This window comes from Leptonotus elevatus, chromosome 12 (assembly GCF_054856555.1).
Source record: "Leptonotus elevatus isolate MCC_2025b chromosome 12, RoL_Lele_1.0, whole genome shotgun sequence".
In the NCBI taxonomy this organism is placed as follows: domain Eukaryota; kingdom Metazoa; phylum Chordata; class Actinopteri; order Syngnathiformes; family Syngnathidae; genus Leptonotus; species Leptonotus elevatus.
This window is the reverse complement of record NC_141250.1, coordinates 10,334,672-10,346,680: the sequence shown is the minus strand read 5'-3', so window position 1 is coordinate 10,346,680 and position 12,009 is coordinate 10,334,672. Positions and strand designations below refer to the sequence as shown.

The 12,009-nt window shown below is 40.0% G+C and overlaps 2 protein-coding genes across 2 annotated transcripts; both read left to right on the top strand.

The window, feature by feature from the left end:
• The first annotated feature begins 2,058 nt into the window (after positions 1 to 2,058).
• Positions 2,059 to 5,537, top strand: otc (ornithine transcarbamylase). The gene is made up of 10 exons (XM_086091322.1): positions 2,059 to 2,203; positions 2,283 to 2,421; positions 2,525 to 2,606; positions 2,914 to 3,001; positions 4,319 to 4,472; positions 4,545 to 4,667; positions 4,753 to 4,806; positions 4,897 to 5,046; positions 5,117 to 5,254; positions 5,386 to 5,537. Exons 1-10 carry the CDS (start codon positions 2,121 to 2,123, stop codon positions 5,443 to 5,445), a joined length of 1,071 nt encoding a protein of 356 aa, XP_085947448.1. The 5' UTR covers positions 2,059 to 2,120; the 3' UTR covers positions 5,446 to 5,537.
• An 851-nt stretch (positions 5,538 to 6,388) lies between these two features.
• gpr161b (G protein-coupled receptor 161b) lies at positions 6,389 to 11,637 on the top strand. The gene is made up of 6 exons (XM_086090401.1): positions 6,389 to 6,599; positions 8,098 to 8,458; positions 8,555 to 9,276; positions 9,647 to 9,754; positions 10,459 to 10,581; positions 10,668 to 11,637. The coding sequence occupies exons 2-6, from the start codon at positions 8,115 to 8,117 to the stop codon at positions 10,931 to 10,933; spliced, it is 1,563 nt and encodes a 520-aa protein (XP_085946527.1). The 5' UTR covers positions 6,389 to 6,599; positions 8,098 to 8,114; the 3' UTR covers positions 10,934 to 11,637.
• Positions 11,638 to 12,009: the final 372 nt, after the last annotated feature.

The following is a 12,009-nucleotide window of genomic DNA, read 5'->3' as shown; positions in this document are numbered from 1 at the left end:
TCAATTCTGAGTATAGGCTTCGGCTCACGCGCGAACCTAAAGAGGACATACAGTATATTGATGTCATTGTGATATTGTCAGACTTGCTGTTTCCTCTAATATCAAAACTAATCCCGCACTATCCAAAAATGTGTACGTAGACAAACAGGCTTGTTTAACAGCACGGCAAGGCCACGGGGGGCTTTTGCTTAGCGTCACACGGTGACACAACTAAAGACGCTTTCACAGCCTGACTCATCACCCGGCGAGCGTGCAAACTGGCAGGAGGTGGCATGACTCCAGATGATTTCCAGTACATTGTGTGGCTGCCTCGTGCGCGCGCATGTGCTTGCGTCTGCGTGTGCGTGAGTCCTAATCTCTGAATCTTGGCGGAGGAAGGAGCAACAAGATGAGGCTGAAAAGACCAAATTCAATTCAAGCAAAGTATTACCCGGTAGTGGAAAAAAGCTATCAAGTATTACTGTATGCTGAGGTATACGCACGTTTCCTGGAAAATCCTCTCCCTGTGAGCATTTACGGTTGAAGCTTACTGCCGTGGAGCACACAAAACTGTTTGGGAACACCCCCCCCCCCAAAAAAAAAACAAATACAGTGGGACTTCCACGGTCTATTTTGTAACATTTTGAACCACCACTAAGAGCAAGAATGTGTAATCAACACCCACTAAAAAAGGGTTGTAATTACCTATAAATGCCATGAGATGGTGACAGAGCAGTTTTTTTTCTGTTAGACTAAATGTAGCTCTTGCCCTTGGCTACGTTAGCCCCAAAGGAATATTTTTATATTAGGAATGGCTTAGGCCTGAGCACAAAAACATTCACACTAAAACACCCGAAACAATGTATATATAACATTTCAACGTTCTTAATTGTCATACAAGTAAAAACAGTCTACCATAACGTTTATTTCTGAATTGTTCCATGTGAGGGGTGTTTGACTTTAGAGGTTCCCCTACAATAAAACACTTCTGTGGGCTCTACGAACAAAAATAACACCTATCTCACCCAGTCTGGCAAAATGGGGGCCTATCATGAGGTATGATGATAATGATGAGTGGTTAGAGTGAGTGGGACGCTGCGATCCATCTTTTGAAATGGATGGACAGAACATCCCTGAAAAATAGCAGGCATGTTTTCTTGATGTTGCAACACTGCCCCATTCTGGATGTAAAATGGAGTGCCCCATATTACAGCAAAATCAGTTTTCAACTCGTTTTAACATGAACATTTCTTTAAAAACATGTTTGGAAAATGCAGGTGTAGCTCATGAAGTACTTGTAAAATAAACAAACAAATAAATAAATAAATCCGACTCAAGTGGCCTATTTTTGTTTACTGATTTTTTGTGTGTTTTTTTTTCTGAAAAATTGTAAAATAAATAAATCGGAATAAAGTGGCCCATTCTTGTTTACTGAATTTGTTGTGGTTTTTGTCTGAAAAATTGTAAAATAAATAAACAAATAAATAAATCCGAATCAAGTGGCCTATTCTTGTTTACTGAATTTGTTGTGGTTTTTTTCTGAAAAATTGTCAAATAAATAAATAAATCGGAATCAAGTGGCCTATTCTTGTTTACTGAATTTGTTGTGGGGTTTTACTGAAAATTTGTAAAATAAAAAATTAAATAAAATTAAACTATAATAATAATAAATAAAAAAAACTAGACAAGTATGCAAATAAGCACACAATATATATATATATATATATATATATATATATATATATATATATATATATATATATATATATATATATATATATTTTTTTTTTTAAAGTAAAGCAAAACAATAACAATACATTTAAGATGTAAAAGTTTTGCAAGATGTAACTCTCCAGCTTTAAAACACATGACCAGACATTTTAACCAATTGAAAAAGGGCCTATTTTTGAGACAGATGTATTTAAAAATGAATAAACAAATTAAAAAAAACTTAGATTTGGCATTTTAAGTAGCTTTTTAAATGTATGATTTAACTTCCATCTCAATTTGTACTATATGTTTTAGTTGTTAAAAATAAATCAATCCCGAAGCCACACCCCCTTTCAAGTGAAGGGTTCTCTCCCTGCACATGAAATCAATCAGTCCACAGCAGCACCACTCTCACATTTGATAGTTGCACAATGTATTTGAAACATTCTGCCTGTAAAAGTTTAATTTCTGGATGTTCGAAGGCTTTCGAAAACACACTCTTGCGCGGATTTAGGTAAGAACTCTACGTGCGTGAAATAAATGGTGATTATTCAAAAATAATTAGCACAATTGACTTGGCCTACCTTCCCCAGGAGTGACGTCGTAGCGCATTGCGGTGTGAGTTTGAAGGGTCGCAGCTGTCTGACGTTGAAAGACTTCACTTCAGAAGAAATCAAGAAGCTTTTGTGGGTTTCTGCTGATTTAAAACATCGCTTCAAGCATGAAAAGCAGGTCAGTGTGTATACGCACTTGATTTTGTTACAACGTGAGTAAGTTGCGCACATGGTGTGGTGGGGCGTTTGGGGAACTCGCATTCTCTGGTTTCTATTTCTAGTATCTGCCTCTTCTGCAAGGGAAGTCCATTGCCATGATATTTGAGAAGAGGAGCACCAGAACAAGAATCTCCACAGAAACAGGTGTCCTCACATAGATACATGCACTTTTTTTTTCTTCTTCTTCTACTGAGCAAACCATTTCCACACTGGTGCCACTTAAACAGTCTGCTCAGCATTGCTGGACACAAAAGTACTGCTGAGCAGGCAACACACATGCACATTCTAAAAAAAGCAACACTTTACTGCTGCACTCCCCAGCTTAAAATGTGCAGTTTATAATGTGGTTATTTAATTTAATTGGGATAAAGTATGATCAACTCTCACTATGATGCACAACAGCAAAAAAAAAAAACGACAACATCTTGTTGAATATATACTTTAATTGTAGGCTTTGCTTTGCTGGGTGGACATCCTTGTTTCCTGACAGCCCAAGACATCCATCTGGGAGTCAATGAGAGCTGCACTGACACTGCAAGGTTAGTCCCACTAAAACGCTTGGTCGTCTGAGATTCAAGAAACGCAAATGACTGGTCACCCTAATTTGGGACAAGCCAAGGGTCGCAACAACAGCTATCATCACACACACACACGCACACACACACACACATTTTCCAATACATTTCCAACATTTTTCTATTTGAGTTATTTATTTATTTTTGCTTTTTTTTTTTACTGCATTTCTTACATTTCCCCAAATATGTCTAAATAACTTTCTCACAAATTATTCATTATTATTATTAATTTCGTACATATGTTTTTGAGAAATTTCTCACATACATTTTCATTGACATTAAGAACACAATAAATTAGCAAACTCCCAAAACTTTTTTGATACATTTCTCACACGTTTTTGTGATGACACGTTTTTGTGACGTTTCTCACGTTTTTGAGAGCTTTCAAAAGTAATTTCAATTCATGTGTAACACTTTTGTTTGAAAATGTTCACAAAATTAACAATAAATGTGTCATATGTACAGCAAAGAATTTGTAATGCATTTATCACATATTTTGGCATGAATTCGGAATGTCAGATTTTTTACACCTTTCTTGCAGACTCTCGTAAATTTTACATATATTATTAATTTGTAACACATTTTTAATTTTTAAGAATATTTTATAGATTTATTTTCCTGCCATTCCCTCTTAAATTTTTTCCAACAAATTTTGACCACATTTTAATTTATTCCTCACATTTCAATAAGTTTGTTTTTGTCACATTGTAAATATATTTCAAACACTTTTTCCTTTCAAATTTCTCACATATTTGTTCATAAATGTCCCTAATTTTTCAACTGATATTGATAAACTTCTCACACATTTTTTGCTTCCGGCACAATTTTGTGAAATTTCTCATTTATTTCAGGAAAAAAGTGCATAATAGAATAATCAATTTAAAATAAAATAAAAAATCCTCAAATTTTTTTTAATACTTAAAAAAATATATAATAAATTTTCCCCACATTTTACTAAATTATTAAGCGCATATTTTTGGATTTCTCGCATGTTTTGACAAATGTAATTTCCGTCACATTTGTCAATAAATTCCCCAATCTTTCAATTGATTTTGACAAGTGCCACACTTGTAAATGTACAGATTTCTCATACATTTGAAAAATGTCAACAGTTCAATAGAAAACTCTTTAACAATGTTCTTCGTTTTGATTGGATTCTGCACGTGTACCTAACATTATATGAATGGATGTCTTTAAAATGTAACTTGCATTTCCCAACGAAGCCAATGAAAATGTTATTTACTTTTGTTCAAACATTTTGCCATTTGTTTCCCATCACAGGGTTCTATCAGGATTGTGTGACATCATCCTCGCTCGGGTGTACAATCACTCCACACTTGAGGAACTGGATAAAGAGTCCTCCATTCCTGTCATTAACGGACTGTCAGACCTGTTCCACCCAATCCAGATTCTGGCTGACTTCCTGACCTTGCAGGTGCCTGCAAATGACTACCTTATGTAAAAATATCACTGATCCAATTATTTCTATGTCACCGTTATCCTGCAGGAGCATTATGGCTCCCTCGCCGGACTAACGGTGAGCTGGATTGGAGATGGGAACAATGTCCTGCACTCTTTTATGATGGCTGCACCAAAATTGGGAGTACACTTAAAGGTTGCTACCCCCAAGGTACTGTACGTCTCCATTTAAATAAAATTTTCACATATGTTGTAGTACATGTGCAAGGTGATTCTGATTGTTTTTTTCCCCTCAGGGTTATGAGCCAGAACGGAGTGTAATTCAAGAGGCTGAGAGGCTCGCTAAAAAGGTGAAGCTCTTTTTCAACTCAGCGTTGTTTTTTTTTATTACAATCTTTTTTTTTTTTAAGGTGCATTTCAAACATTACATTTTATTTCAGCACAGTACCCAGCTTGTGCTGACCTCCGAGGCGATGGAGGCCGCTCGCGACAGCAATGTTTTGGTGACTGACACCTGGGTCAGCATGGGGCAGGAGGAGGAGAAGAGAAAAAAACTCCAAGACTTCCATGGTTACCAGATTACTATGCAGGTAAACACGACTGCTGTTTTTCCTCCTTCAAACAAGGCACTTACCTAAACTTTAGTGCTGTCATCTGCAGACAGGAAGTGTAGCCCGGCCAGACTGGACCTTCCTGCACTGTCTTCCCCGCAAAAGGGAGGAGGTGGATGATGAAGTTTTCTATTCATCTCGGTCCCTTGTCTTCCCCGAGGCAGTGAATCGAAAGTGGACAATCATGGTGAGAGGCTGTATGGACGGACTTTTGAGTGGTTGCACGATAAGACCACCGTATATTTGTCACCAAAATAATGATGACAACATTGTGGCAGTTCATTTATCCCAGAGTTTAACTTCTCCCTCTTTGTATAGGGTTTGATGGTGTCGCTCTTGACTGACTACAAACCACTTATGCCAATGCTCAAGTTCTAATGTCAAGTTTAGGTGGATTAAAGGTGTCTCCTCCTAAACAATAAGATCCAGCGACTGTCGCCAGTTGTGCCTTTCGAATTATACTTCAATTAAATGATATTTACTTCCTTGTGTGGCTGTTTTAATATGTTCCCCACTGAAACATGGCTGTGTAGAAATTTCTCTGATAGTCAATTTAAAAAAAAGTATGGTGTAAAAATTTGCTTAACGCATATTATATCAAAATCCTGAACACATTTTCAGTAAATGTCTTGACGTTTTCCCAACAGTTTTCTCACACATCGTCAAAGAAGGATTTCTCACTCAGTTTCCATATATTCCTCAGATTTTTTTCAAAAGTGTCACGTTTCAATGTGTAATATTTTAAGAGGATCTCCTATGGAACATTTCCCATTGCATTTGTTGTTGATTTTAAAATAGATTAATCACATTATTTTACATATTTCTCACAGCCCCAATGTTGTGTTAAATACTGTACTCGGAAAGCAGAGCATGCCGCCCTGTGGACAAAATGGGCAACACGGAGCGCTCTGATTGGTTAAAGAAAAAAATGACGTTTTAGTGCGGGAAGCTTTGTTCCACTTGGGTGGTCCGGACTAGTAAACGCAATTACGCTATTTATTATTTCAGAAATAAACTGACACCGCTATGTAAATAACCACTTATCAACTCCAACAGAGACAAAGTTGTTTGTATACACTAAAAAAAAAAGGGGCATTCTTGTGTGCTTAAATGTAACTTTTGAGTTACCACATACTGCAGTTCCACGGTACATTTACACACTTCAAATGTTGAAATGGCGCAACGTTTCACCAAAACATTCGCTTAAAATGTTTAAGAAACGGGGCCACAACAACGACACCGAAAGGACCTCGACGACCACCCACACGCCGTGTGTACAAGGAAGGCGTCTGCCGGGGAAAGAGGGAGGTAAAGTCGGGGTGGGAGGAGGACGCCATTGCCGCCGCAGCTGGCCCCGTGTGTGCGTGTGGAGGATTCCGCGGCTCGAGGCACACAAACTCTAGCCCGGCTGGAGTACGCCTATGTCAGCTGAGTGCTCGAGCGGACCCTCGGCCGGCCGGGATGAGGACACAGACGAGTAACTGGAGCCAGAGGATAAAATGTGGGGGCACGTCGTCGACGAAGAAAATCAGGTGAAGTAGGGGATGAAGACGGAGAGGGAGATGAGGAGGAGGAGGGAGACAAAAGACAAGAAAGTTGCTCAACCAAGTTAGCTAACTGGCTAGCCTAGTTGCTAATATACTGTTTGAACAAAATGCATTTTTTAAAGTCCAAACTATACTCTGAGCTAAATCTATTCAAATCTCTGCAATTTTAACACAAACATCGTTTTCCATTTACACTTTCTCCTTGAACTAAAACCGCCGCCGCTTGCAAATAACGTAATCCAACGTTTAAAGTCGACATTGCACTTTAAACATTTTACGCAGTGATTTTTTTTTTTTTGCAATAGATTTAACTAGTTTGCATTCGTGCAACGTTACCGCTAAACTATGAATTCAACACGTTATCGCCTCTAGGTGACGTCATTTGTAATTTGCATTCACGCGTCTGAAAAGTTCCCATTATTAAAATAAGTTCATGCTAATGCCATGAAAATGTCCTCCTCCAACATTGTTTCTTAAATCTTTCCAGAACACTGCGACAAAGCATCACGGATCAGATCTGCATCGATTCCACCTTAAACTTCCAAGATTAAATTGTTAGAGTGGTTAGGGTTCCGAAATGTGGTTTCAGTGCAGGATTGGGGTTTCAATACATGGTTAGATTAGCTAGACTGGGTTACGGTTTCTAATTTGGGGTTTTCATGGTAAAATTGACGTTTTCAAAATATGCGAGGACTGTATTCTCAAAAGTTTGATAGATTTGTATTAAAAATACGTGAGGCGTTTGTGGAAAGTTAAAATGTGTGAGAATGCTCCCCAATTTTTTTTTTGAGAATTTTAACAGGATATGTGTGAGACATTTATAAAGAAACATGTGTTGAATGTGACAAATTGATAAATGAGAAATTTATGAAAAACATGTCGGTGTTTTTATTTTTAAGTTGCTATGTTGGTACAATTGTTCTCATGTGCTGTTTTAGTGAGCCCACCACTCAGCCTGCACACCATTATTCATTTTTTTTATTGAAAGACAAATTTAAGAAAAAAAAGAAATAGGAAGATGTAAGATGTTTCTTGATTGTGTTGGAAGTTAAAACAACAAATCTAAAAATGTGCCCCCAAAACAAAAGGAAATTTCTTGTAAACGCTTGGGGGGAAAATATTTTTATAAACGTTAGAATTTTGTGAAATGTGCAAGAAATGTTCCAAAATCCAAACGTAATAAATGCATGACAAACCGTAACAAATTTATTGAATAATGTGAGGAAACAAATTAAGAAATGTCACGAAATTGTTAAAAATGTCAAGTTACACATGACAAATTCAGTAAAAAAAAAAAGTGACAGTTTTAACCTACAAATGTGATCAAAATGTATTTAAAAACTAGATAAGAAAAATAAAAGGAAATGTCTGATATGTTTAACAAAAAAATAGTCATGTACTGTATTTGAAAATGTGGCATTTGTTGAAAAATATGTAATTTTTTGTACCTTTTAATTTGCCTTTTTTGTGTGTGCTGTTCCAGCGGGCCCTCCCCTCAGCATGAACATCAGTAGAAACTGCACCCTGGTGGGGGGCGGCGGTGAGCTGGCCGTGCTGGAGTCAGTCTCCATCGTGACCATCACCCTGCTGGGCTGCCTGGGCAACCTCCTGATCGTGGCCACGCTCTACCGCCGCCCCTACCTGCTGACGCCCAGCAACAAGTTTGTTTTCAGCCTGACTCTGTCCAACCTGCTGCTGTCGGCCCTTGTCCTGCCCTTCGTGGCCGTCAGCTCGGCGAAGAGGGAGTGGGTGTTCGGCGTGGTGTGGTGCAACTTCACCGCCCTGCTCTATCTGCTCATTAGCTCGGCCAGCATGCTCACACTGGGAGCCATTGCAATCGACAGGTTCGTGCGGGTTAATGATCCATTCATGTGGATCATTTATCTTTTTTCTAAGGAAGGGGCCGTAAAATATCATTCTGTCATCTACCATCCCGGCAGGTACTACGCCGTGCTCTACCCGATGATCTACCCTATGAAGATCACAGGGAACCGGTCCGTGGTGGTCATCGCCTACGTGTGGTTGCACTCCCTAGTGGGCTGCCTGCCCCCTCTGTTCGGTTGGTCCTCCTTCGAGTTCGACTGCTTCAAGTGGACCTGCGTGGCGTCGTGGCACCGCGAGCCGACCTACACGGCCTTCTGGGTGGCTTGGTGCATCCTGCCACCCTTCCTGGTCATGGTGGCGTGCTACAGCGTCATTTTCCGCGTGGCCCGCGTCAAAGCCCGCAAGGTGCACTGCGGCACAGTGGTTGTCTCCCAAGAGGACGGCGCCGGCTCGCAGAGGAACGGGCGCAAGAACTCCAGTACGTCCACGTCTTCCAGCGGCAGCCGGCGCAGCTTGGTGTACTCCGGGAGTCAGTGCAAGGCCTTTGTCACCATCTTGGTCGTGATCGGGACTTTCCTCATGACCTGGGGGCCCTATGTGGGTGTGGTTTGCACAGAGGCCCTTTTTGGACAGGGGAGCGTCTCCCACGGGCTTGAGACTCTGGTGGCGTGGCTGTCGTTCTGCAGCGCCGTGTGCCACCCGCTCATCTACGGCCTGTGGAACAAGACGGTGAGGAAGGAGCTTCTGGGGATGTGCTTTGGCGATCGCTACTACAGAGAGTCGTTCGCCACGCGACACAGGACGTCACGCCTCTTCAGCATCTCCAACAGGATCACAGGTTTGTCTTCAACTTTTGTGTGTGGTTTTATTTATTCATATATTTTTTTAAAAGAGGGAAGTAAAAAAAAAAAAAAAATGCCTTTGCAATATGTAAGCAACAAAATCAACCCGTTTTTATCCATCACAGAGAGCGGCCATATTGTCACCTGCTGTTGACTGGTAGTGACATCACAGTGCCTAAGGGTCCATATAATGACCAATCACGGCTCACCTGTTTGCTAGTCATGTGACGACAAAATTTCAGCAAAAAAAACAAAACAAAAAAACAAATTGAAAACTTATTGCTGAAAACACAAGTTGTCTTATACAATTGTAAAAACAAGTGGCAAACTTCAAATTTGAATAACTTAAATGTGTTTTTCCACCAGACTTAGGGATGTCGCCCCACCTGACTGCCATGTTGGCTGGGGGAGGACAGCTGCTGGTCCCGGAAAGCAGCACCGGAGACACCGGCTTTAGTTTCACTCAGGACTCCTGTAAGTGTGGCACACAAGCTAGCTACCAGTTTTCTAATGCGAGGGACTACAAAAATACAAATTCCATACCTAAGTAGATTTTCACACAGCTTTACATTAACTCCACTACATTTAAATTGTCTACTTTTATTTACACTAACCATCTTTCTGGTTACTCTCAGCTTTAACATAAAAATCATAAAAATAAAAATAAAGCACGAAGCAGTAGAATAGTCCTTGCCCGTCAAACTACACAGGGAATGACCAAAGGAAGACAGTGGGACCTGTGTGGTTAAACACACATTTACCTCTAATAGGAAACAATTAAATTTTTGTCTGTAACAAAATTGTTTATCAAGCTATACTGAGCCAAGACACACTCTTTGGTAGTCACAGTGCTACAGGGTCAAACCATTTAGCAGCATATGCAAAATTGAATGAAGAATTTAACTCCATAATGACAATGTGACGTGAGCTTTCATCTATCTATGCCAGTGACGTATAGTGATAGACAGCACAATTGAATTCCACTATGCCAGCAGATACAATTAACCTGCATGGCCACCTGTTGCTGTTCGTCCTACAGAATAATGGTTTAGTGTTCCACTAAACAGGCTCATATTTAACGCTGGGAAGTAAATTGTGACCACATGATTATTTCAGTATACACTTTATGGGACATTTTCTTGTGACTTGAGTCCTCATTTGCATGTTCACCCCCACAGGTACCGACGTGATGCTGCTGGACGACTATTCCATTGATGGCTCCTCGCATCCACATTCCTGCCATCCGTCTGGGAAGAGGAGGAGCTCTGTCACTTTTGAAGACCAAGTGGAGCATTCCAAAGGTATTTGTCCCAAAACCTTTCCCCCGTTATTAAAAATGGCCAAGAGGTCAACTTTTGTGCTCACCAACGAGCTTCTTGCTCTGCAGCAGAACATGCGGCATCGGTGCAGGTCCACGCCGAGGTCCACAAGTCCCTGGACACCTTTGCCTCCTGCCTGGCCAAAGCCATCGAGAGCGACGCCAAGCTCACCCTCTTCAGGGACATTTTGGCTGTTCCGGCGGCTCTCTTCATGGCCCGGTCGGCCCCCAGACCCAGATACCTGGACGGTCAGAGACTGAGGCTGGAGAGCATCGACGAAGGCATCGTCAAAGACGACAATGACGAGCGGGACTTTGAGATGAAGCCAGCCTGAGCCTCTTTCCACAGCAATTTTCCCGACTGTAAACACTTTTTATGTGAAAGACTGAAAAGACAAGGTGCACATCTTCTTTCCTATATTAATATCGGAAAAACCTCAACCACTGTAACCTTATTGCTGCTTCTCTACTGCACACCAGCTCAGCTCTACTGTTTAGGCCAGTCAGTAAGAAGATCATTGATCCACAATGCGAGGAGCAAGAAAACCAGTAAAGCAAAGGCTGTTGTGTACTGAAATGTTTACCAGAAATCTACTCAACCAATGAGCAACAAGCAGTGGTTTGCATCACCCCTATTGAACATCAGTACGAGGCCAACTCAACGAGTACTAGCAATAGCAACTAGCTTCGTTAATGAAAAAGTATCAAGAATGTGTAGAGCTGAGTCAAGTAGGTACTGTGCGGTGGCAATGGGAATAAATTAGTCATCTTATTTTGGTACTGTAGTTTGTCAACTACAATTAAACACCATTCAATGGCAGAACTGGAAACAGGGCAACTATTTATCCCCCCAAATAGCTTACTTGATACGTTTGATGCAGTGGAACCTCCAAAATGGAACACAATCTGAGAATGATTGAATTCCAGAATATTCTGACATCAGAGCATTTTCCCATAGGAAATAATGTACAATGAATTTCAGGCTCAAACCATCATCAGTGTAAAAATGCATTGACCCACAGTATTTAAAAATAAATAAATAAATAATAATATATATATATATTATATATATATATATATATATATATATATATATATATATATATATATATATATATATATATACACACACACACAGTAAAACTACTCACATTTTGGGGACACCTGACAGATGTAATAGAGAAGGAAAACTGGACAGTGTTTGCAAAAAGGCCAAAGAGCAAAACCACATTTGTTGAGTCAATACTTAAGATTCAAACTGAACTGAAGTCTTTTAACTTTTTAGCAACAGTCTTTCAAATTTGACATGTTTTGGTGCATTCCACTTAAGATGTTCCACTGTGCCAGCTTGTAATTTTTAAACCTGACGCCAGAGTTCTGAATGGACCTCTGGAAGAATGTTACGCGTAAA